The sequence below is a fragment of the Ammospiza caudacuta genome, chromosome 36, assembly GCF_027887145.1.
Source record: "Ammospiza caudacuta isolate bAmmCau1 chromosome 36, bAmmCau1.pri, whole genome shotgun sequence".
In the NCBI taxonomy this organism is placed as follows: Eukaryota; Metazoa; Chordata; class Aves; order Passeriformes; family Passerellidae; genus Ammospiza; species Ammospiza caudacuta.
The window spans coordinates 1656728-1683361 of record NC_080628.1 but is presented as its reverse complement, the minus strand read 5'-3'; the positions used below and the strand labels follow the sequence as shown (position 1 = coordinate 1683361).

Here is a 26634-nt window from a genome sequence, read left to right as displayed (position 1 = left end):
ATGGGGACAGCGGGGGACACTGAGGGTGGGGACACTGGGGACAGCAGGGGACACTGAGGGTGGTGCCAGGGATGGGGACAGTGGGGGACACCAAGGGTGGGGACAATGGGGACACTGGGGACAGAGACTGTGACAACAGGGATGGGGACAGCAGGGGACACCAAGGATGGGGACACGGGGACACAGACTGTGACACCAGGGACAAGGACACTGAGTTTGGGACATTGGGGACACGGGGACACAGACAGTGACACAGGGACAAGGACACCGAGGATGGGACTCAGGGACACAGACTGTGACACAGGGACGGGGACACTGCAGCAGCGGCAGCGCTGACAGCGATGGGGACACCGAGGATGGGGACACGGGGACACAGACGGTGACACAGGGACGGGGACACTGAGAACGGGGACAATGGGGACACAGACTGTGACACCAGGGGACACCAAGGATGGGGACACAGGGACACAGACAGTGACACAGGGACAGGGACACTGCAGTGGCAGCAGCGGTGACAGCGATGGGGACACCGCCGGGACGGGGTGACCTCGGGACCGCGGCTGTGACAGCGACCGAGTGCGAGACCATCAATGAACGCGCAAAATAATAAAATAAAATGTCAATAAATCCAACAATAAAATAAATCAAACAATAAAATCAATCGAGCAATAAAATCAATCGAAATAAATAAATCAAACAATAAAATAAATCAATCGATAAATTAAATCGGACAATCAAATCAATCAATCAGTCAAACCAATCAATCAATCAATCAAACCAACGGAACAATTCGGGGCCGGACCCCCCCCCGGCGGGGCCCCTCCGCCCCTCCCCCCCCTGCGTGATCTCATCGCTGTTGATGGAGAAAATTCCAAAATTCCCAAATTCCCAAACTCCCAAAATTCCTCGGCGGGGGCCGGGACGCGCGATGGGCGGGGGGGGGGGGGGGGGCGCGGAGGGGACAGAAGGGGGAGGGGACGAAAGGGGGGGGGACGTTGGGGACAGCGGGGACACGGACAGGGACGGGGGCCGGACGCGGGACGGGGACAAGGGGGGGACGTTGGGGGTCCCTCCCGGTTCCCCCCGGTCCCTCCCGGTCCCCCCCGGTTCCCCCCGGTCCCCCCCGGTCCCCCCCGCTGTTGTCGCGGCTGCCGGGGCCGTGAGTCACGGGCACGCCCGCACCGGGAGCGCCGGGAGCGCTGGGAGGGGCAGCGCCGGGGCACTGGGAGCGCTGGGAGCGCTGGGATGAGCCGAACTGGTGTCACTGGGAGCGCTGGGATGTGTCACTGGTGTCACTGGTGTCACTGGGATGTGTCACTGGTGTCACTGGGAGCGCTGGGATGTGTCACTGGTGTCACTGGTGTCACTGGGATGTGTCACTGGTGTCACTGGGAGCACTGGGATGTGTCACTGGTGTCACTGGGAGCACTGGGATGAGCCGAACTGGTGTCACTGGGAGCGCTGGGATGTGTCACTGGTGTCACTGGTGTCACTGGGATGTGTCACTGGTGTCACTGGGAGCACTGGGATGTGTCACTGGTGTCACTGGGAGCGCTGGGATGTGTCACTGGTGTCACTGGGAGCACTGGGATGAGCCGAACTGGTGTCACTGGTGTCAGTGGGAGCACTGGGATGTGTCACTGGTGTCACTGGTGTCACTGGGAGCACTGTGCTGTGTCACTGTGCTGTGTTACTGGTGTCACTGGGAGCACTGGGATGTGTCACTGGTGTCACTGGTGTCACTGGGATGTGTCACTGGTGTCACTGGGAGCACTGGGTTTGGCTTACTGGGGGTTTTGGGCTTGCTGGAGGGCCGTACTGGTTTTACTGGGAGCACTGGGATGGGCTGTGCCATGTTACTGGAGTTACTGGGAGGACTGGAATGGACTGTGCCGTGTTACTGGTGTCACTGGGAGCATTTGGACAGACCGTACTGGTGTCACTGGGAGCGCTGGGATGTGTCACTGGTGTCACTGGTGTCACTGGGATGTGTTACTGGTGTTACTGGGAGCACTGGGATGTGTTACTGGGAGCACTGGGATGTGTCACTGGGAGTGATGGGGTTTATGGGGTTGCTGGTGTCACTGGGATGGGCCATACTGGTGTAACTGGGAGCACTGGGATGTGTCACTGGTGTCACTGGTGTCACTGGGATGTGTCACTGGTGTTACTGGGAGCACTGGGTTTGGCTTACTGGGGTTTATGGGGTTGCTGGTGTCACTGGGATGGGCCATACTGGTGTAACTGGGAGCCCTGGGCTGGGCTCTGCCACAGCACTGGTGTTACTGGGAACACTGAGGCAGGCTATACTGGTGTAACTGGGAGGACTGGGATGGACTGTGCTGTGTTACTGGGAGCACTGGGAGCACTGGGATGTGTCACTGGTGTAACTGGGAGCCCTGGGGTGGGCTGTGCCCTGTCACGGGTGTTACTGGTGTTAATGGTTTCTCTCACTGGTGTCACTGGTCTTACTGGGATGTGTTACTGCTGTTACTGGTGTTACTGGTTTCCATTACTGGTGTTACTGGTGTCACTGGGATGTGTTACTGGTGTCACTGGTTTCTCTCACTGGTGTTACTGGTGTCACTGGTCTCACTGGTTTCCATTACTGGTGTCACTGGTTTGTGTTACTGGTCTCACTGGTGTCACTGGTTTCTCTCACTGGTGTCACTGGGATGTGTTACTGGTGTCACTGGTTTCCTTTACTGGTGTTACTGGTTTCCATTACTGGTCTCACTGGTGTCACTGGTTTCTCTCGCTGGTGTCGCTGGTGTTACTGGTTTCCCTTACTGGTCTCACTGGTTTCCCTTACTGGTCTCACTGGTCTCCCTTACTGGTCTCACTGGTCTCCCTTACTGGTCTCACTGGTTTCTCTCACTGGTTGCTCTCACTGGTTTCCCTTACTGGTCTCACTGGTCTCCCTTACTGGTCTCACTGGTTTCTCTCACTGGTCTCCCTTACTGGTCTCACTGGTTTTCCTTACTGGTCTCACTGGTCTCCCTTACTGGTCTCACTGGTTTCCCTTACTGGTCTCACTGGTTTCCCTCACTGGTCTCACTGGTTTCCCTTACTGGTCTCACTGGTCTCCCTTACTGGTCTCACTGGTTTCCCTTACTGGTCTCACTGGTTTCCCTCACTGGTCTCACTGGTTTCCCTTACTGGTCTCACTGGTTTCCCTTACTGGTCTCACTGGTTTCCCTTACTGGTCTCACTGGTTTCCCTTACTGGTCTCACTGGTTTCCCTTACTGGTCTCACTGGTTTCTCTCCCCGCTCTCCCTGGAGCCGCTCCCGCTCCGCTGTTTGGTTTCCATGGCAACGCCCCAAACACGGGCGGGGGAGGCTCCCCTGGGGGGGCGGGGTGGGTGTGGCCCAGGCCCCGCCCCCAGGCCCCGCCCCCAGGCCCCGCCCCCTCGGGCCACCCCGCCCGGGGCAGAGCGAGAGCGGAGCGGGAGCGGCCGGAGGTACTGGGGGATACTGGGGGGAACTGGGATGGACTGGGGGGAACTGGGATGGACTGGGGGGAACTGGGATGGACTGGGGGGAACTGGGGGACGCTGGGATGGACTGGGAGAGACTGGGATGAACTGGGATGGACTGGGAGGGAACTGGGGGGGGACTGGGATGGACTGTGGGGGACTGGGAGGGAACTGGGGGGGAACTGGGATGGACTGGGGGGAACGGGGGGGCGCTGGGATGGACTGGGAGAGATTGGGATGAACTGGGATGGACTGGGAGGGAACTGGGGGGGGACTGGGATGGACTGGGGGGGACTGGGAGAGACTGGGGGGAACTGGGATGGACTGGGGGGGACTGGGGGGGGACTGGGATGGACTGGGGGGGACTGGGAGGGACTGGGATGGACTGGGAGAGACTGGGGGGATTGGGAGGGACTGGGATGGACTGGGAGGTACTGGGAGAGACTGGGGGGAGCTGGGAGGGACTGGGGGGCACTGGGGGGAACTGGGAAAGCTGGGCAGGACTGGGGGGGCACTGAGAGAATCGGGGGGAACTGGGGGCACTGGGAGAACTGGGAGGGACTGGGAGGGACTGGGAGGGACTGGGGGGCACAGGAGGGTCTGGGGGAACTGGGAGAACTGGGGGGGAACTGGGAGAACTGGGGGGCACTTGGGGGGACTGGGAGGGACTGGGAAGAACTGGGAGGAACTGGGAGGAACTGGGAGAATGGGGCAGGACTGAGGGGCACAGGGGGTCTGGGGGGAACTGGGGGAAGTGGCGGGGGACCAGGAGGACTGGGCAGCACTGGGGGGACACGGATATCTGAGGGGAACTGGGAGCACTGGGAGGGACTGGGAGGCCGCTGGGAGGCGCTGGGGGCTCTGAGGTCACTGGGAAGAACTGGGAGAACTGGGGGAAACTGGGGGGAACTGGGGGCACTGGGAGAGCTGAGAGGGACTGGGAGGGACTGGGAGGGACTGGGAGAATGGGGCGGGACTGGGGGGCACTGAGAGATCTGGGGGAAACTGGGGGGAATTGGGGGCACTGGGGGGGACTGGGAGCACTGGGATGGACTGGGGGGAACTGGGAGGGACTGGGGGCACTGGGAGGGACTGGGAGAACTGGGAGGGACTGGGGGGAACTGGGAGGGACTGGGAGGAACTTGGAGAACTGGGCAGTACTGGGGGGCCCTGAGAGAACTGGGAGAAACTGGGGGGAGTTGGGGGCACTGGGAGAGCTGAGAGGGACTGGGAGGGACTGGGGGGGGACTGGGAGGGACTGGGATGGACTGGGAGAGACTGGGGGAATTGGGGGCACTGGGGGGGACTGGGAGCACTGGGATGGACTGGGGAGCACTGGGGGGGACTGGGAGCACTGGGATGAACTGGGGGGAACTGGGAGGGACTGGGAGCACTGGGATGAACTGGGCAGTACTGGGGGACCCTGAGAGAACTGGGAGAAGCTGGGGGGAATTTGGGGCACTGGAGGGGACTGGGAGAACTGGAATGGACTGGGAGGGAACTGGGGGGAACTGGGGGCACTGGGAGGGACTGGGAGGCCGCTGGGAGGCGCTGGGGGCTCTGAGGTCACTGGGAAGAACTGGGAGAACTGGGGGAAACTGGGGGGAACTGGGGGCACTGGGAGAGCTGAGAGGGACTGGGAGGGACTGGGAGGGACTGGGAGAATGGGGCGGGACTGGGGGGCACTGAGAGATCTGGGGGAAACTGGGGGGAATTGGGGGCACTGGGGGGGACTGGGAGCACTGGGGTGGACTGGGGGGAACTGGGAGGGACTGGGGGCACTGGGAGGGACTGGGAGGGACTGGGAGGGACTGGGGGCACTGGGAAGGACTGGGAGAACTGGGAGGGACTGGGGGGAACTGGGAGGGACTGGGAGCACTGGGATGAACTGGGCAGTACTGGGGGGCCCTGAGAGAACTGGGAGAAACTGGGGGGAATTTGGGGCACTGGAGGGGACTGGGAGAACTGGGATGGACTGGGAGGGAACTGGGGGGAACTGGGGGCACTGGGAGGGACTGGGAGGGAACTGGGAGGGACTGGGGGCACTGGGAGGGACTGGGAGGGACTGGGAGGCACTGGGGGCTCTGAGGTCACTGGGAAGAACTGGGAGAACTGGGGGAAACTGGGGGGAATTTGGGGCACTGGGGGGGACTGGGAGAACTGGGATGGACTGGGAGGGAACTGGGGGGAACTGGGGGCACTGGGGGAGACTGGGAGAACTGGGAGGGACTGGGAGCACTGGGATGAACTGGGCAGTACTGGGGGGCCCTGAGAGAACTGGGGGAAACTGGGGGGAATTGGGGGCACTGGGAGGGACTGGGAGAACTGGGATGGACTGGGAGGGAACTGGGGGGAACTGGGGGCACTGGGAGGGACTGGGAGGCACTGGGGGGAAGTGTGGGGGGGACTGGGAAGGTCCTGGGGGGCACTGGGGGGCACTGGGGGAGACTGGGGGAGACTGGGGGAATTGCACCCGGGGGAATGGGGGGAACTGGGGGGGACTGGGAATCACTGGGAGGGGTGACTGGGGGTGACTGGGGGTGACTGGGGGTGACTGGGGGTGCCAGGTTCGGGGTGTCTGTGTGTCCCCAGGGGTGTCCCCATGGATGTCCCCACATGCTCATCCCTGTCCCTGTGTCCCCTGGCTGTCCCCACATGTCCCTGTGCCCTTCATTGGTGTCCCCGTGTCCACCCATGGATGTCCCCAAGATGTCCCTGCCTGCTCATGCCTGTGTCCCCTAGCTGTCCCCACAGGTGTCCCTGCGTCCCCTCCATGTCCCTGTGTCCTCATGGATGTCCCCACAGATGTCCCCTCATGCTCATCCCTGTCCCTGTGTCCCGTAGCTGTCCCCACGGATGTCCCCAGGGATGTCCCCCCCATGTCCCCGTGTCCCCAGGGATGTCCCTATGGATGTGCCTGCATGCTCATCCCTGTGCCTGTGTCCCCATCCATGTCCCCGTGTCCCCACCCATGTCCCCATCCATGTCCCCATGTCCCTGTGTCCCCAGGGATGTCCCCTTGTCCCTACGATGTCCCCATCCATGTCCCCACAATGTCCCCACGATGTCCCCGTGTCTCCATCCATGTCCCCATCCATGTCCCCATGTCCCCATCCATGTCCCCATGTCCCCATGTCCCTGTGTCCCCTCGCAGTGTCCCCATGTCCCCACGATGTCCCCATCCATGTCCCCATGTCCCTGTGTCCCTGTGTCCCCTCGCAGTGTCCCCATGTCCCCACGATGTCCCCATCCATGTCCCCATGTCCCCGTGTCCCTGTGTCCCCTCGCAGTGTCCCCATGTCCCCATCCATGTCCCCAGGTCCCCCTCCACATCCCCATCCATGTCCCCATGTCCCCACGATGTCCCCATGTCCCCATCCATGTCCCCATGTCCCTGTGTCCCTGTGTCCCCTCACAGTGTCCCCATGTCCCCACGATGTCCCCATGTCCCCATGTCCCCACGATGTCCCCACGATGTCCCCATGTCCCCATCCATGTCCCCATCCATGTCCCCATGTCCCTGTGTCCCTGTGTCCCCTCGCAGTGTCCCCATGTCCCCACGATGTCCCCACGATGTCCCCATGTCCCCATCCATGTCCCCATCCATGTCCCCATGTCCCTGTGTCCCTGTGTCCCCTCGCAGTGTCCCCATGTCCCCACGATGTCCCCACGATGTCCCCATGTCCCCCTGCTGTCCCGCAGGACGATGCCGGTGTCCCTGGAGCTGCGGCTGCTGCTGCTGGCGCTGGCGCTGCGGGGGGAGGCGGTGCCACCCCCGGTGCCACCCCCGGTGTCCCCTCCGGTGTCGCCCCCGGTGTCCCCATCGGTGTCGCCTGTCCCCGGGCCGTGCGGGGCGGCGCTGGCCGATGTGCTGCGGCGGCTGCGGGAGCTCGAGGGACACGTGCAGGCGCTGAGGGGACACTGCGGGGACACGGGGGGACCGCAGGCCGGGACAGGTGACAGGGGACAGCGAGGACAATGGGGACATGGGGGGCACTGCGGGGACACAGGGGGACCCCAGGCCGGGACAGGTGACAGGGGATGGGGGGGGGGGAGACATGGGGGACATGGGGACACTGCGGGGACACGGGGGGACCCCAGGCCGGGACAGGTGACAGGGGACAGCGAGGACAATGGGGACATGGGGGGCACTGCGGGGACACGGGGGGACCCCAGGCCGGGACAGGTGACAGGGGACAGCGGGGGGACACTGGGGACATTTGGGACATTGGAAGGACAGGGGGGACATGGGGTAGTGAGGGTACATTGGGGACATTGCAGGGACAGTACAGGGACAAGGGGGGACCCCAGGCCAGGACAGGTGACAGGGGACAGCGGGGGAGGGGGACATTGGGGACATGGGGGGCATTGGGGGACATGGGGACATTGCAGGGACAAGGGGGACATTGGGGACATGGGGGACATGGGGACATGGGGGACATGGGGGACATGGGGACATGGGGGACATAGGGGACATTGCAGGGACAAGGGGGACATGGGGACAGGGGGAACATTGGGGGACATGGGGGACCTTGGGGGACATTGGGGACATGGGGGACATGGGGGACATTGCAGGGACATGGGGACATGGGGGACATTGGGGGACATTGCAGGGACAAGGGGGACATTGGGGACATGGGGGACCTTGGGGGACATTGGGGACATGGGGGACATTGCAGGGACATGGGGACATGGGGGACATTGGGGGACATTGCAGGGACAAGGGGGACATGGGGGACATGGGGGACATTGGGGACATGGGGGACATTGGGGACATTGCAGGGACATGGGGGACATGGGGACATGGGGACATGGGGGACATTGGGGGACATTGCAGGGACAAGGGGGACATTGGGGACATGGGGGACATGGGGGACATTGCAGGGACAAGGGGGACATTGGGGACATGGGGGACATTGCAGGGACATGGGGGACATTGGGGACATGGGGGACATTGGGGACATTGCAGGGACAAGGGGGACATGGGGACATGGGGGACATGGCAGAACACGAGGCTGGGACAGGTGAGCACAGGGAGGGCAGGGGGACATGGGGGACAATGGGGACATGGGGCTGGGACAGGTGACAGAGGTTGGTGACCTGGAGGGGACAAGGGGGGGACACGGGGGAGCTCCAGGCTGGGACAGGGACACAGGGGGACACAGGGGACTACTGGGGACATTGGGCTCATGGGGACACTGCGGGGACAAGGGGGGACCCCAGGCTGGGACAGGTGACAGGGGACAAGGGGGGGGACATTGGGGACATGGGGGGACATTGGGGACAAGGGGGGACCCCAGGCCAGGACAGGTGACAGGGGACAAGGGGGGGGGAAATGGGGGACATGGGGTAGTGAGGGGACATTGGGGGTCACTGGGGACATGAGGGACACTGCGGGGACAAGGGGGGACCCCAGGCCGGGACAGGTGACAGGGGACAAGGGGGCGACACAGAAGAACCCCGGTCTGGGACAGGGACACAGGGAGGGCAGGGAGACATTGGGGACATTGGTGACATGGGGGACATGGGCCTCATGGGGACAGTGAAGGGACATGGCAGAACACGAGGCTGGGATGAGCGACAGAGATTGGTGACATGTTGGGGACATGGAGGGGACATGGGAGTGCCCCAGGATGGGACAGGGGAGCACAGGGGGACACTGGGGACATGGGGGACATTGGGGACATTGGGAGCATGGGGGCACATGGCAGAACACGAGGCTGGGACAGGTGACAGAGGTTGGTGACATGGAGGGGACATGGGGGAGCCCCAGGGTGGGACAGAAACAGAGGGAGGCCAGGGGGACACTGGGGACATGGGGGACATTGGGGACACAGGGAGGACAGGGGGACAATGGGGACATTGGGGGACATTGGGGCATCATTGGGGGGGCATTGGGGTCATTGGGTGTCCTTGGGGGATTGGGGGGGGACACTGGGGGGCCATTGGGGGTCATTGGGGTGACATTGGTGGAGTCATTCGGGGTCACTGGGGGGTCATTGGAGGGTCACTGGGGAGGTCACCGAGGGGTCACTGGGGGGACATTGGTGGGGACATTCGGGGGTCGTTGTGGGGTCATTGAGGGGACACTGAGGTGGGTTTTGGTGGGGACATTGGGGCGGTCATTGGGGGGTCACTGCGAGGGTCAGCAGGGGTCACTGGGGGGGTCACTGGGAGGTCATTGGGGGGTCATTGAGGTCGTCATTGCTGATGATATTGGGGGGTCGTTGGAGGGGGTCGCTGAGGGGTCACTGGGGTGGGCATTGGTGGGGACATTGGGGGGGGGTTTGGGGGGATCGGTGGGGGGGGCATTGGGGGGTCACTGAGGTGGGTTTCGGGGGGTCATTGGGGGGTCACTGAGGTGGGTTTCGGGGGGTCATTGGGGGGGGTTTGGGGGGATCGGTGGGGGGGTCATTGGGGGGACACTGAGGTGGGTTTCGGGGGGTCATTGGGGGGACACTGAGGTGGGTTTTGGTGGGGACATTGGGGGGGGGTTTGGGGGGATCGGTGGGGGGGTCATTGGGGGGACACTGAGGTGGGTTTCGGGGGGTCATTGGGGGGTCACTGAGGTGGGTTTTGGGGGGGTCATTGGGGGGGGTTGGGGGGATCGGTGGGGGGGTCATTGGGGGGTCACTGAGGTGGGTTTCGGGGGGGTCATTGGGGGGACATTGGGGGGATCGGTGGGGGGGGCATTGGGGGGACACTGAGGTGGGTTTCGGGGGGTCATTGGGGGGGGTTGGGGGGATCGGTGGGGGGGACATTGGGGGGACACTGAGGTGGGTTTTGGGGGGGTCATTGGGGGGGGTTGGGGGGATCGGTGGGGGGTCATTGGGGGGACACTGAGGTGGGTTTCGGGGGGTCATTGGGGGGTCACTGAGGTGGGTTTCGGGGGGTCATTGGGGGGGGGTTTGGGGGGATCGGTGGGGGGGTCATTGGGGGGTCATTGAGGTGGGTTTCGGGGGGACATTGGGGGGGGGTTTGGGGGGATCAGTGGGGGGGTCATTGGGGGGTCACTGAGGTGGGTTTCGGGGGGTCATTGGGGGGTCACTGAGGTGGGTTTCGGGGGGTCATTGGGGGTCACCGGGGGGTCATTGGGGGTCACCGGGGGTCACTGTGTCTCACCCCGCTGTCCGTGTCCCCCCCCCCCCCCCCCCCCAGGCCGCTCCGTGCAGCTCTGCGCCCCCCCCGCGGGCGGTGCCTGCGCTTGCCCCGCCCCCTCGGGCGAGGCCCCGCCCCCGGCCCCGCCCCGGCCCGCGTGTCCCCGCGGCTGCAGCGACCAGGGCCGGTGCGAGCGGGGGCGCTGCCGCTGCTTCCCGGGCTGGAGCGGCCCCGACTGCGGCACGGCCGCCTGCGCGCCGGGCTGGGGCGGCGCCCGCTGCCACGTCGGTGCGTCCCCGCGGTGACACACGGTGTCCCCAGTGTGTCCCCAAGGTGTCCCCAGTGTGTCCCTAATGTGTCCCCAAGGTGTCCCCAATGTGTCCCCAAGGTGTCACCAGTGTGTCCCCAGTGTGTCCCCAAGGTGTCCCCAAGGTGTCCCCAATGTGTCCCCAGTGTGTCCCCAAGGTGTCCCCAATGTGTCCCCAAGGTGTCCCCAGTGTGTCCCCAGTGTGTCCCCAAGGTGTCCCCAGTGTGTCCCCAATGTGTCCCCAGTGTGTCCCCAGTGTGTCCCCAAGGTGTCCCCAGTGTGTCCCCAATGTGTCCCCAGTGTGTCCCCAGGGTGTCCCTAAGGTGTGCCCAAGGTGCCCCAAAGGTGTCCCCAAAGTGTCCCCAAGGTGTCCCCATGGTGTCCCCACAGTGTCCCCAAGGTGCCCCAAAGGTGTCCCCAGTGTGTCCCCAATGTGTCCCTGCTCTGTCCCCACGCTGTCCCTGCTCTGTCCCCACGGTGTCCCTGTTGTGTCCCCTCAGAGGTGCCCTGGGTGTCACCCCGCCTGGCCTCCCGCACGCCGACGTCGCTGCGCATCACCTGGGCCCAGCCCGCGGTGCCTCCCGACGGCTACCGGGTGACACTGGTGCCACTGGTGAGTGGGGACACGGGGGTGGCACAGGAGGGGACACTGGTGCCACTGGTGAGTGGGGACACGGGGGTGGCACAGGAGGGGACACTGGTGCCACTGGTGAGTGGGGACACGGGGGTCGCACAGGGACAGCAGGTGACAGGCGGGGGTGGCACAGGGACGGGAGGTGACACGTGGGGGTGGCACCGGGACAGGAGCGGACACAGCAGGAACAGGGACATGCCAGGGGCACCACCCCAGTGCCACCGTGTGGCCACAATGGGAAGAGCCCAACATGTCCCCAAATCATCCCTGTATGTCCCCAAGGTGTCCCCAATGGTGTCCCCTATGTGTCCCCCAAAATGTGTCCCAAACATGTGCATGCCCCCAGCATTGTCCCCAGTGTGTCCCCAGCGTGTCCCTGTGGTGTCCCCATGGTTTCCCCCATGGTGTCCCCAACGTGTCCCCAGTGTCTCCCTGTGGTGTCCCCAGTGTGTCCCCAGTGTGTCCCCAATGTTCCCTGTGGTGTCCCCATGGTGTCCCCCAGTGTGTCCCATGGTGTCCCCAACGTGTCCCCAGTGTCTCCCTGTGGTGTCCCCAGTGTGTCCCCAATGTTCCCTGTGGTGTCTCCACCACGTTCCTGGTGTGTCCCCATTGTGTCCCCCAATGAGTCACCACCCTGTCCTCACTGTGTCCCCAACACGTCACCAAAGTGTCCCTCAAGCTCCCAACACATTCCTAGGGTGTCCCCAGTGTGTCCCCAGTGTGTTCCCAGTGTGTCCCCAGTGTTCCCTGTGGTGTCCCCATGGTGTCCCCCAGTGTGTCCCATGGTGTCCCCAACGTGTCCCCAGTGTTCCCTGTGGTGTCCCCATGGTTTCCCCACTCTGTCCCCAGTGTGTCCCTGTGGTGTCCCCAGGTGTCCTCACCTGTGTCCAGTGTGTCCCCAGTGTTCAGTGTGTCCCCAGTGTGTCCCTGTGGTGTCCCCACGGTGCCCCCGTGTCCCCTCACTGTGTCCCCAAATGTCCCCAGTGTGTCCCTGTGGTGTCCCCACGGTGCCCCCGTGTCCCCTCACTGTGTCCCCAAATGTCCCCAGTGTGTCCCTGTGGTGTCCCCACGGTGCCCCCGTGTCCCCTCACTGTGTCCCCAAATGTCCCCAGTGTGTCCCTGTGGTGTCCCCACGGTGCCCCCGTGTCCCCTCACTGTGTCCCCAAATGTCCCCAGTGTGTCCCTGTGGTGTCCCCACGGTGCCCCCGTGTCCCCTCACTGTGTCCCCAAATGTCCCCAGTGTGTCCCTGTGGTGTCCCCACGGTGCCCCCGTGTCCCCTCACTGTGTCCCCAAATGTCCCCAGTGTGTCCCTGTGGTGTCCCCACGGTGCCCCCGTGTCCCCTCACTGTGTCCCCAAATGTCCCCAGTGTGTCCCTGTGGTGTCCCCACGGTGCCCCCGTGTCCCCTCACTGTGTCCCCAAATGTCCCCAGGATGACCCGGTGGCCATGACGACGCACGAACTGCCCAGCTCTGCCGTCGCCTTCTCGGTGACAGGGCTGTCCCCAGGCCGCCCCTTCGAGCTGCTGGTCCAGGCCCGGCGGGGGCCGCACCTGGGGGCACCCGGGGTCCTGCGGCTGCGCACAGGTGGGGACACCTGGGGACACCTGGGGACACCTGGGGACACCTGGGGACACGGTGGGGACATGGCAAGGGGTGGGGAAACAGGAACGGGGTGAGGGTGAGAATGGCATTGGGAGGAGGGTGGAGAGAGGGTCCTGCACCTGTGCACAGGTGGGGACACCTGGGGACACCTGGGGACACCTGGGGACATGGTGGGGACACCTGGGGACACCTGGGGACACGGTGGGGACAGGGCAGGGCAGCAGGATTGGGGTGAGGGTGGGAATGGCAGGGGGGTGAGGGTGGAGAGAGGGTCCTGCACCTATGCACAGGTGGGGACACCTGGAGACAGCTGGGGACACCTGGGGACACCTGGGGACACGGTGGGGACAGGGCAGGGGTGGGGAAACAGGAACGGGGTGAGGGTGGGAATGGCATTGGGAGGAGGGTGGAGAGAGGGTCCTGCACCTGTGCACAGGTGGGGACACCTGGGGACACCTGGGGACACCACAGGGACACCTGGGGACATGGTGGGGACACCTGGGGACACCTGGGGACACCTGGGATCACTGTGGGGACAGGGCAGGGCAACAGGATTGGGGTGAGGGTGGGAATGGCAGGGGGGTGAGGATGGAGAGAGGGTCCTGCACCTGTGCACAGGTGGGGACACCTGGGGACACCTGGGGACATGGTGGGGACACCTGGGGACACGGTGGGGACATGGCAAGGGGTGGGGAAACAGGAACGGGGTGAGAATGGGAATGGGACGGGGGTGAGGATGGAGAAAGGATCCTGCACCTGTGCACAGGTGGGGACACCTGGGGACACCCCAGGGACACCTGGGGACACCATGGGAACAGGGTGGTGCACAGGTGGGGACACTTGGGGACACCTGGGGACAGGGCAGGGAGTGGGGGAACAGGAGCTGGGTGAGGGTGGGGATGGCATGGAGGTGAGGAGGGAGAGAGGGTCCTGCACCTGTGCACAGGTGGGGACACCTGGGGACACCTGGGAACACCTGAGGACACCTGGGAACATGGTGGGGACACCTGGGAACATGGTGGGGACACCTGGGGGCACGGTGGGGACAGGGCAGGGGATGAGGAAACAGGAACGGGGTGAGGGTGGGGATGGCATGGGGGTGAGGAGGGAGAGAGGGTCCTGCACCTGTGCACAGGTGGGGACACCTGGGGACACCTGGGGACACGGTGGGGACAGGAAAGGGGGTGGGAATGGCAGGGGGGTGAGGGTGGAGAGAGGGTCCTGCACCTGTGCAAAGGTGGGGACACCTGGGGACACCCCAGGGACACCTCAGGGACACCTGGGGACACCTGGGGACAAGGCAGCGGGCGCAGAGATGGAGTGAGGAACACAGCAGGGACAGGAATGGCAGTGGGGACAGTGGGTGGCATGGGGACAGGGACAGGATGGCATGGAGACAGTGGAGATGGCACAGGGATGGGGACAGGGATGTCCCCAGTCTCTGTGACACATTGGTGACATGGCTCCCCTTTGTTCCACAGCGCTCACCCTGTCCGTGCCCCACCATGAGGGGTCCCCGGGGTCACCTCAGGGCTCCCTGGGGTCCCCAGCAGTGGCACCATCAGCCCGAGGACCCCCAGAATCCCCAGGGTCCCCAGGGTCACCGGTGTCACCCCTATCACCAGACTTGTCCCTGGGGTCACCCGGCTCCTTGGGGTCACCAGCATCTCCCAAGGTTCCAGCATCTCCAGCAGCTCGAGGGTCCCTAGGATCGCCAGCACCCGCGAGGTCACCGGTGCCACCAGAGCCCCCAGCGTCACCGGTGCCACCAGAATTCTCAGAGTCACCGGTGCCACCAGAGTCCCCAGGGTCACCGGTGCCACCAGAATTCTCAGAGTCACCAGTGTCACCAGAGTCCCCAGGGTCACCGGTGTCACCAGAGTCACCGGAGTCACCAGAATCCCCAGGGTCACCAGGATCCCCAGGGTCATCAGTGTCCCCAGAGTCCCCAGAGTTCCCAATGTCCCCAGAGTTCCCAGAGCTGCCAGGGTCCCCAGGGTCCCCAGGGTCTCCTTCACCCCCAGAGTCCCCAGTGTCCCCAGAGTCCCCTCCACCCCCGTGGTCCCCAGAGTCCCCGTGGTCCCCCCTGTCCCCAGGCGTCCCCTCCCTGCAGGACCTGGTGGCCCGGCTGTCCCCGTACAGTGGCTCCCTGCTGCAGCGTCTCGAGAGCCACCTCCGGGCCACCAAGTTCCCTCTGCGTGGCAACCAGACGGTGCCAGGGGTGGCCCGTGCCATCCTGGCCTACATCCTGCGGCGGCACCCGGGCCTGGGGACAGCGCGGGGACACACAGGTGGCTGTGGGGACACTGGGGAGGGACAGGGGGGGAAAGGAGGCCTCAGGGATGGGGGGACAAGGGAGGGACATCCTGGAGAGGGGAAGAGATGGGGAGAGAGGAACATCAGAGTGAGGGGATGGTGGGACAGGGACAGGGACAGGGACAGGGACAGGGACATTCCAGGGAGGGTGGGATGGAGGGGATGGAGAACATGGAGGATGGGAGAAAGGAACATCAGAATGAGATGGATGCAGGGAGGTGGGAATGGGACAGGACAGGGACAGGGAAGGGACATTCCAGGGAGGGTGGGATCGAGGGGACAGGGGGACAGGGGGACAGGGACAGGGAGGATGGAGAGGATGGGTGGACAGGACATGCTGAGAAGGAGGAGGATCACAGGGATCAGAGGGAGGGACATCCTGGAGAGAGGAAAAGGGAGGATGGGTGTAAGGGACATCCTGAGAAGGAGGAGGATCACAGGGATCAGGGGGAAGGACATGCTGGGCAGGGAAATGAGAGATGGGGTGTCAGGGATGTCCTGTAACACACTCTCTGGGGACAGGGGACGGTGGAAACCAGGTGGAAGCGCTGGAATGGGGGGACTTGGACAGGATGAAGGTGACGGAGCCATGGAGGGACATGGGGAAAACAGGTACTGACGTTGGGAATGATGGATGGGATGAGCTCAGGGGTTGGATTTGATGGCCCTTAAGGGTCCCATCCAGTTAAGAAGATTCTGGTATGGAGAGAGGATGGATGGATGGATGGATGGATGGATGATGGATGGACGGATGGGTGGATGGATGGATGGATGGATGGATGGATGGATGGATGGATGGATGGATGGACGGACACAGGGAGGAATGGATGGATGGATGGATGGATGGATGGATGGATGGATGGATGGATGGGTGGATGGATGGATGATGGATGGATGGATGGATGGATGGATGGATGGATGGATGGATGGAGGGATGGATGGATGGATGGATGGATGGATGGATGGATGGATGGATGGATGGATGGACGGACACAGGGATGGATGGATGGATGGATGGATGGATGGATGGATGGATGGATGGGTGGATGGATGGGTGGATGGATGGACGGACACAGGGAGGGATGGCTGGGTGGATGGATGGATGATGGATGGATGATGGATGGATGGATGGATGGGTGGATGGATGGATGATGGATGGATGGATGGATGGATGGATGGATGGATGGATGGACGGACACAGGGATGGATGGGTGGATGGATGGATGGATGGATGGATGGATGGGTGGATGGATGGATGATGGATGGATGGATGGATGGATGGATGGATGGATGATGGATGGACGGATGGGTGGATGGATGGATGGATGGATGGATGGATGGATGGATGGACGGACACAGGGAGGAATGGATGGATGGGTGGATGGATGGACGGACACAGGGAGGGATGGCTGGGTGGATGGATGGATGATGGATGGATGATGGATGGATGGATGGATGGATGGATGGATGGATGGATGATGGATGGATGGATGGATGGATGGATGGATGGATGGATGGATGGACACAGGGAGGGATGGATGGATGGATGGATGGATGGATGGATGGATGATGGATGGATGGATGGATGGATGGATGGATGGATGGATGATGGATGGATGGATGGATGGATGGCCCATGGATTAGAGAGATGGAGAGACTGATGAATGCAGACATGAACGGAGGAGGAGATGGATGGAGAGATGGAGGGATAAGAGAGGGATGGATGGAGGGAGGCTGGAGATATGGATGACCATGCGAACGGACAGACAGCTGCCTGTGCCCACACTGTTCCCACTCCATTGCAGTCAAAGCCGAGCCAGAAGAGCAGCGTCCATCCCGGCCAGCCCTGGGTGACCTGGGGGTCTCGAGTGTCACGCCCAGCTCTGTGCAGCTGCACTGGAGCGTCCCCGAGGGCTCCTTTGACTCCTTCACGCTGCAGTACCGGGATGCCCAGGGCCAGCCCCAGGCCCTGCCCATCGATGGCGGGTCCCGCTCGGTGACAGTGCCAGGGCTGTCCCCGTCCCGCCGGTACCGCTTCCACCTCTATGGGCTGAGGGGTGAGAAGAGGATCGACCGTGTCTCCATTGATATCATCACAGGTGAGGGTAGATGGATGGATGGATGGATGGATGGACCAACTTATCTCATCTCATCTCATCCCATACTAACCTGCTATCAAGAACCCACAGTCATCATCATCACCCATCATCATCGGTACCATCATCATCCAGCACCCATCCTTCCACCAAAGCTCTCCTCAGTTTCCTCCAATCCCAAGTGCCAGCTCGAGGGTGGAGGACTGGTAACAGCATGATGGGATGGATGGATGGATGGATGGATGGATGGATGGATGGATGGATGGATGGATGGATGATGGATGGATGGATGATGGATGGATGGATGGATGGTGACTGTGATGGGTAATGATGGATGGTGATGATAATGATGATGATCAATGGTGAATGGGTGTGGGGACAGCTTGCTGGAGGTTTGATGTATCAAATCAGTGATTTGGTGGCTGGATGATCCAAATGAGGGAGAAGTTAAAGAATCGGTTGAAGCGAAAGGTGCCTGTGAAGAACCGTGCTTGAATGGATGAGTTGCTAATGAAGGCCAGAATGAATGATCCAGGAGATGAAAGTGTGGATGGATGTTCAGATGGACACACCCATCACCCTCACCTCTCCATCACAGCTGCAGAAGAGCCAGAGAAGCAGAACTTGCCCTCAGAGGAGCCCCATGAGAAACCCCAACCTGAGCCCCCAGCATCAGAGTCATTCCCAGCAGGAGCAGAGCTGGGGGAGCTGAGTGTCTCGAGTGTCACGCCCAGCTCTGTGCAGCTGCACTGGAGCGTCCCCGAGGGCTCCTTTGACTCCTTCACGCTGCAGTACCGGGATGCCCAGGGCCAGCCCCAGGCCCTGCCCATCGATGGCAGGTCCCGCTCGGTGACAGTGCCAGGGCTGTCCCCATCCCGCCGGTACCGCTTCCACCTCTACGGGCTGAGGGGCAGGAAGAAGATCGACCATGTGTCCACCGAGGCTGTGACAGGTGAGGAGGATGGTCAAAGGGACGGAAGGATCCCAGAAGGGAGCCATCAAGGGATCCCATGCCCATCACACACCCGCCAGCGGGCAGCCGTTGACTCACCACCATCTCATCAACCATCAACCTTTCCACCAACATATTCACCAGCACCTCCCATTATCCATCATCCACCAACAGCAGGCGGAACTATCAATTATCCATCGTCTTCATTGTCATCCATTATCTTCATCTACCATGAATCGTGATCACCATCTTCCATCAATTATCATGCATCCATCTGTCCTTTCATGCTTTCCTCATCCTCTGTCCATCAAGGATGGTTTCAGTGATACATGAATGGAAGATTGCTCATGGGAGATGGGTGTGGGAGGCTGGAAGGCATGGAGAGCTGTGATTAGAAAAAGACAGACAGATTGATGTGAGACTGTCTAGGGGGTTGTGTTGGGTGTTGGGTATGGAATGGGGAGGAAGGAAGGAAGGAAGGAAGGAAGGAAGGAAGGAAGGAAGGAAGGAAGGAAGGAAGGAAGGAAGGAAGGAAGGAAGGAAGGAAGGAAGGAAGGAAGGAAGGAAGGAAGGAAGGAAGGAAGGAAGGAAGGAAGGAAGGAAGGAAGGAAGGAAGGAAGGAAGGAAGGAAGGAAGGAAGGAAGGATGATACAACAGATGGACACATGGGTGAATGGATGGATTGGTTGTTGGGCCATGGGATGTGCATTTGCATGGACACAAGGATGCCCATGCCCATTGCCCTCTTCTCTCCAATGCAGCCACTGAAGAACCCTTGCCCTCAGAGGAGCCTCAAGTTGAAATGCCCCAAACGGAGTCCCCGGCACCTGAGGCACTCCCAGCACGGGCAGAGCTGGGGGAACTGAGGGTCTCGAGTGTCACGCCCAGCTCTGTGCAGCTGCACTGGAGCGTCCCCGAGGGCTCCTTTGACTCCTTCACGCTGCAGTACCGGGATGCCCAGGGCCAGCCCCAGGCCCTGCCCATCGATGGCGGGTCCCGCTCGGTGACAGTGCCAGGGCTGTCCCCGTCCCGCCGGTACCGCTTCCACCTCTACGGGCTGAGGGGCAGGAAGAAGATCGACCATGTGTCCACCGAGGTCATCACGGGTAAGGGAGAAGGTCACAGGGATGGAAGGATCACAAAATGGACGCATCAAGGGATCCCATGCCCATCACACACCCACCAACTAGCAGCCATTGACTCAGCAACAACTGATCAGCCATGAACCCTTCCCCCAACCCATTGTCTGGCACCTTCCATCATTCATCATCCATCAGCACCTGCAGGAACCATGAATTGTCCATTGTCGTCCATCATCTTCATCTATCATGGATCGCCATCGCCGTCATTCATCAATTATCATGCATCCATCTATCCTGCCATGCTTCCCTCATCCTCTATCCAGGCCGGATGTTTTCAGTGATAAATGAATGGAAGGTTGTCCATGGGAAATAAGGGTGGGAAGGGTGAAGGCGTGGGGAGATTTGATGAAAAAGAGGCAGAGAGGTTGATGTGGAAATGTCCACAGGCTTGTATTGGATGTTGGATGAGTGACTGAAAGAATGATGGATGGATGGATGGATGGATGGATGGATGGATGGATGGATGGATGATCCAATAGATGGACACATGGGTGAATGGATGGTTGGTGGGTGGTGGGATGGGGATTTGGAAGGACACATGGATGGCCACACCCATTACCATTTATTTCCAATCCAGCCACTGAAGAATCCTTGCCAACAGAGGAGCCCCAACAGGAGAAGCCCCAAACTGAATCCCTGGCATCTGAGGCACTCCCACCAAGAGCAGAGCTGGGTGACCTGAGGGTCTCGAGTGTCACGCCCAGCTCTGTGCAGCTGCACTGGAGCGTCCCCGAGGGCTCCTTTGACTCCTTCACGCTGCAGTACCGGGATGCCCAGGGCCAGCCCCAGGCCCTGCCCATCGATGGCGGGTCCCGCTCGGTGACAGTGCCAGGGCTGTCCCCGTCCCGCCGGTACCGCTTCCACCTCTACGGGCTGCGGGGCAGGAAGAAGATCGACCATGTGTCCACCGAGGTCATCACGGGTGAGGGAGAAGGTCAAGAGGAGGAAGACTGGGTGGATGTATGGATGAAGAAAAATGGATATATGCAGTGATGGAGGGATGAAGGGATGGGTGATTGGAGGAAGGGATAGATTGATGGAGTAGTGGATGGATGGATGGATGGATGGATGGATGCATGCATGCATGCATGCATGCATAGCAGATTTATGACTGGGCCTGTGTTGTGTTTGTGTCCTGGGTTTGGGAGGCGCATGGCAATGAGAATGGGCATGGAGGATTGGATTCAAGGACTGACTGAAGGAAACAGGAGGGATGAAGATGGATAATACATGATGTTTTTTAGGGCAAATTGATGGATTTTGGACAGAGCAGATCAGATCAATTCTGATCAGTGGTTGGGTGGTTGGATGGTCAAAAGGAGGGTGAGATTAAAGAAGGCGATAAGGAAAAAGTGTGTGAAAAGAAATATGACTGGATGGATGCATGGCTGGATGGATGGATGGATGGATGGATGGATGGATGGATGGATGGATGGATGAAGGATGATTGCCAGAATGAATGGTCCAGTATATGGAAGTGTGGATGAATGAGTGGATTGGTCGGTCTTGGATGGTCGGTTGGATGGAAGCAGCCATTAACATCGCCTCTCCACAGGAGCTGCAGAAGAGCCAGAGGAACAGCCCCTGCCCACAGAGGAACCGCAGGATGAGAAACCCCAAACTAAGTCCCCCACATCTGAGGCCACCCCAGCACTGGAAGACCTGAAGGTTTCCAGCGTCACGCCCAGCTCTGTGCAGCTGCACTGGAGCGTCCCCGAGGGCTCCTTTGACTCCTTCACGCTGCAGTACCGGGATGCCCAGGGCCAGCCCCAGGCCCTGCCCATCGATGGCGGGTCCCGCTCGGTGACAGTGCCAGGGCTGTCCCCGTCCCGCCGGTACCGCTTCCACCTCTACGGGCTGAGGGGCAGGAAGAAGATCGACCATGTGTCCACCGAGGTCATCACGGGTAAGAGAGAAGGTCAGGGTGAGGAAGGGTGGGTGGATGTATGGATGAAGGATATCAGGTATATGGAGACGTGGAGGGATGAAGGAATGGAGGGATGCCTGATTGGAGGAAGGGATGGAGTGGTGGATGTATGGGGAATACAGGAATGGGTGGATGGATGGATGGATGGATGGATGGATGGATGGATGGATGGATGGACAAATGGCCGGATGGACAGAAGGATGATTGCCAGTAAGAATGGTCTAGAATATGGAAGTGTCAATGAGTGAGTGGGTTGGTTGGTGGTGGATGGATGTTTGGATGGAAGCAGCCATTAACATCCCCTCTCCATAGGAGCTGTAGAAGAGCCAGAGGAACTGCCCCTGCCCACAGAGGAACCACAGCATGAGAAACCCCAAACTGAGGCTCCCACACCTGAGGCCACTCCAGCACTGGAAGACCTGAGGGTGTCTGGTGTCACATCCAACTCTGTGGAGCTACAGTGGACTGTCCCTGAGGGCTCCTTTGACTCCTTCACGCTGCAGTACCGGGATGCCCAGGGCCAGCCCCAGGCCCTGCCCATCGATGGCGGGTCCCGCTCGGTGACAGTGCCAGGGCTGTCCCCGTCCCGCCGGTACCGCTTCCACCTCTACGGGCTGAGGGGCAGGAAGAAGATCGACCATGTGTCCACTGAGGCTGTGACAGGTGAGGGGGAAAATCAGGAGGAGGAAGGGCGGGTGGATGTATGGATGAAGAATAATGGATATATGGAGAGATGGAGGGATGAAAGAATGGAGTGATGGGCGATTGGATGAAGGGTTGGAGTGCTGGAGGAGTGAGGCAATAGAGGAATGGATGGATGGATGGATGGATGGATGGATGGATGGATGGATGGATGGATGGACAGATCCCACTCCTATTCCATCCCCATCTGTCAGTGAGCATCCACTGACTTGGGTACCATCCAATCACTCACTGACCCTTCTACTGACCAGGTGACCAACATTTACAGTCCACTATGATCATCATCATCATCCATCCACCATTATCCATCACTGATCCATCATTTTCATCCCTATTTTTTATCTACCATGTATAAACACCACCATCATCATTCCTCAATTATCTTCCATCCATCCATCCATTCTTCCATCCACCCACTGATCATTCTTCATCCATTAACGATGGATGGATGGATGGATGGATGGATGGATGGATGGATGGATGGATGGATTGTTGGTAAGTGGTGGGATGGACATTTGAGGGACACAGGCATTTCCACCGCGATCGCTATCCCATCTCAACAGGAGAGGATGGATGAATGGTCCAATGGATGGACACATGGGTGAATGGATGGATTGGTTGGTGGGTGCTGGGATGGACTTTTGGAGGGACATATATATGCCCATCCCTTTACCATCTCTTGTCCACTACAGGCATGGAAGAACCCCTGCCCTCAGAGGAACCGCAGCATGAGAAACCCCAAACTGAGTATCCAGCATCTGAGGCCACTCCAGCACTGGAAGTCCTGAGGGTCACCAGTGTCACGCCCAGCTCTGTGCAGCTGCACTGGAGCGTCCCCGAGGGCTCCTTTGACTCCTTCACGCTGCAGTACCGGGATGCCCAGGGCCAGCCCCAGGCCCTGCCCATCGATGGCGGGTCCCGCTCGGTGACAGTGCCAGGGCTGTCCCCGTCCCGCCGGTACCGCTTCCACCTCTACGGGCTGAGGGGAGGCAGGAGGGTTGACCGTGTCTCCACCGAGGCTGTCACAGGTGAGGGAGAAGGTCAGAGGGATGGAAGGATCACAAAATGGAGGCATGAAGGGATTCCCATCACACGCCCACCAACCAGCAGCCATTGGCTCAGCACCATCTGATCAACCATCAACCCTTCCACCAACCCATTGACCAGCACCTCCCATCGTCCATCATCCACCACCACCAGCAGCAGGAACCATCAATTACTTATCGTCATCCATCATCTTCATCTGCCATGAATAACCATCACCATCATCCATTAATTATCATGCATCCATCTATCCTGCCATGCTTTCCTCATCCTCTGTCCATCAAGGATGGTTTCAGTGATACATGAATGGAAGGTTGTCCATGGGAAATGGATGTGGGAGGCTGGAAGGCATGGAGAGCTGTGATTAGAAACAGAAAGACAGATTGATGTGAGACGGTCTAGGGGGTTGTGTTGGATGTTGGATATGTGGTGGGAAGAATGGATGGATGGATGGATGGATGGATGGATGGATGGATGGGTGGATGGATGATGGATGGATGGATGGATGGATGGATGGATGGATGGATGGATGGATGATCCAATAGATGGACACATGGGTGAATGGATGGATTGGTTGGTGGGTTGTGGGATGGGCATTTGGATGGAATCAAGGATGCCCACACCCATTACCATGTTATCTCCAATGCAGCCACTGAAGTACCCTTGCCCTCAGAGGAGCCTCAAGTGGAAAAGCCCCAGACTGAGTCCCCGGCACCTGAGGCACTCCCAGCAAGAGCAGAGCTGGGGGAGCTGAGAGTCTCCAGTGTCACATCCAACTCTGTGGGGCTGCAGTGGAGTGTCCCTGAAGGATTGTTTGATTCCTTCCTGCTGCAGTACCGGGATGCCCAGGGCCGGCCCCAGGCCCTGCCCATCGATGGCGGGTCCCGCTCGGTGACAGTGCCAGGGCTGTCCCCTTCTCAGTGGTACCGCTTCCACCTCTGTGGTTTGCAGGGAAGGAAGAAGATTGACCGTGTTTCCACCGATGTCATGACAGGCAAGGCAGAAGGACGGGTGGGTGGATGTATTTATGCAGAAGAATGGATATATGGAGAAATGGAGAGATGAAGGGATGGAGGGAGGAGTGATGGGTGACTGGAGGAAGGTGTGGAGTGGTAGAGGAGAGGATGGATGGATGGATGGATGGATGGATGGATGGATGGATGGATGCATGGGTGGATGGATGCATGGGTGGATTGACGGATACCAGATTGAATGGCCCAGAGAATGAGAATGTGGATGTGTTAATGGATGCGTTGGTTTGTCGGTGGTGGATGGCTATTAGGATGGAAGTATCCATGACCATCCCCTCTCCATAGGAGCTGCAGAAGAGCCAGAGGAACTGCCCCTGCCCACAGAGGAACCGCAGGATGAGAAACGCCAAACTGAGGCCCCCACATCTGAGGCCATTCCAGCAAAGGCAGTGTTGGGTGACCTGAGGGTCTCGAGTGTCACGCCCAGCTCTGTGCAGCTGCACTGGAGCGTCCCCGAGGGCTCCTTTGACTCCTTCACGCTGCAGTACCGGGATGCCCAGGGCCAGCCCCAGGCCCTGCCCATCGATGGCGGGTCCCGCTCGGTGACAGTGCCAGGGCTGTCCCCGTCCCGCCGGTACCGCTTCCACCTCTACGGGCTGAGGGACAGGAAGAAGATCGACCATGTGTCCACCGAGGTCAGGACGGGTAAGGAAGAAGGTCAAGAGGAGGAAGACTGGGTGGATGTATGGATGAAGAATAATGGACATATGCAGTGATGGAGGGATGACGGGATGTGTAATTGCAGGAAGGGATAGATAGATGGAGTGGTGGATGGATGGATGGATGGATGGATGGATGGATGGATGGATGGATGGATGGAGGGATGGATAGATGGATAGCAGATTTATGGCTGGGCCTGCGTCGGGTTTGTGTCCTGGGTTTGGGACGCGCCTGGCAATGAGAATGGGCATGGAGGATTGGATTCAAGGACTGACTGAAGGAAACAGGAGGGATGAAGATGGATAATACATGATGTTTTTTAGGGCAAATTGATGGATGTTTGACAGAGCAGATCAGATCAGATCTGATCAGCGGTTGGATGGTTGGATGGTCAAAAGTAGGGGAAGATTAAGAAAACATTAAAGGAAAAAGTGTGTGAAAAGAAATATGACTGGATGGATGGATGGATGGATGGATGGATGGATGGATGGAAGGATGGATGGATGGATGGATGGATGGATGGATGGATGGATGGATGGATGGATGGATGGATGGATGGAGGGGTGGATGGATGGATGGATGGATGGATGGATGGATGGATGGATGGATGATGGATGGATGGATGGATGGATGGATGGATGGATGGATGGAGGGGTGGATGGACGGATGCCAGATCGAACGGCCCAGAGAATGAGAATGTGGATGTGTTGATGGATGCGTTGGTTTGTCGTTGGTGGATGGCTATTAGGATGGAAGTGTCCATGACCATCCCCTCTCTATAGGAGCTGCAGAAGAGCCAGAGGAACTGCCCCTGCCCACAGAGGAACCACAGCATGAGAAACCCCAAACTGAGGCCCCCACTTCTGAGGCCACTCCAGCAAAGGCAGTGCTGGAAGACCTGAGGGTCTCGAGTGTCACGCCCAGCTCTGTGCAGCTGCACTGGAGCGTCCCCGAGGGCTCCTTTGACTCCTTCACGCTGCAGTACCGGGATGCCCAGGGCCAGCCCCAGGCCCTGCCCATCGATGGCGGGTCCCGCTCGGTGACAGTGCCAGGGCTGTCCCCGTCCCGCCGGTACCACTTCCACCTCTACGGGCTGAGGGGAGGCAGGAGGGTTGACCGTGTCTCCACCGACGCTGTCACAGGTGAGGGAGAAGGTCAGAGGGATGGAAGGATCACAAAATGGAGACCTCAAGGGATCCCATGCCCATCACACACCCAGCAGCGGGCAGCTGTTGACTCAGCGCCATCTGATCAACCATCAACCCTTCCACCAACCCATTGACCAGCACCTCCCATCATCCATCATCCACCACCACCAGCAGCAGGAACCATCAATTACCTATCGTCATCCATCATCTTCATCTGCCATGAATAACCATCACCATCATCCATTAATTATCATGCATCCATCTATCCTGCCATGCTTTCCTCATCCTCTGTCCACCAAGGATGGTTTCAGTGATACATGAATGGAAGGTTGTCCATGGGAAATGGATGTGGGAGGCTGGAAGGCATGGAGAGCTGTGATTAGAAACAGAAAGACAGATTGATGTGAGACTGTCTAGGGGTTTGTGTTGGGTGTTGGATATGTGGTGGGAAGAATGGATGGATGGATGGATGGATGGATGGATGGATGGATGGATG

At 60.1% G+C, this 26634-nt stretch overlaps 1 protein-coding gene across 1 annotated transcript in view; it reads left to right on the top strand.

The window, feature by feature from the left end:
* The first annotated feature begins 7183 nt into the window (after nt 1–7183).
* Nucleotides 7184–26634, top strand: part of LOC131570581 (tenascin-X-like) — a 65085-nt gene continuing 45634 nt past the window's right edge. The window contains exons 1-16 of the mRNA XM_058822945.1: nt 7184–7433; nt 10636–10863; nt 11383–11495; nt 12949–13102; nt 14602–15411; nt 15959–16048; nt 17242–17535; nt 18131–18484; nt 19246–19590; nt 20204–20548; nt 21182–21532; nt 21866–22216; nt 22948–23283; nt 23949–24310; nt 24687–24965; nt 25829–26132. Of these exons, the coding sequence (XP_058678928.1) occupies nt 7184–7433; nt 10636–10863; nt 11383–11495; nt 12949–13102; nt 14602–15411; nt 15959–16048; nt 17242–17535; nt 18131–18484; nt 19246–19590; nt 20204–20548; nt 21182–21532; nt 21866–22216; nt 22948–23283; nt 23949–24310; nt 24687–24965; nt 25829–26132 (4966 nt within the window). The remainder of the gene's footprint in view (nt 7434–10635; nt 10864–11382; nt 11496–12948; nt 13103–14601; nt 15412–15958; nt 16049–17241; nt 17536–18130; nt 18485–19245; nt 19591–20203; nt 20549–21181; nt 21533–21865; nt 22217–22947; nt 23284–23948; nt 24311–24686; nt 24966–25828; nt 26133–26634) is intronic.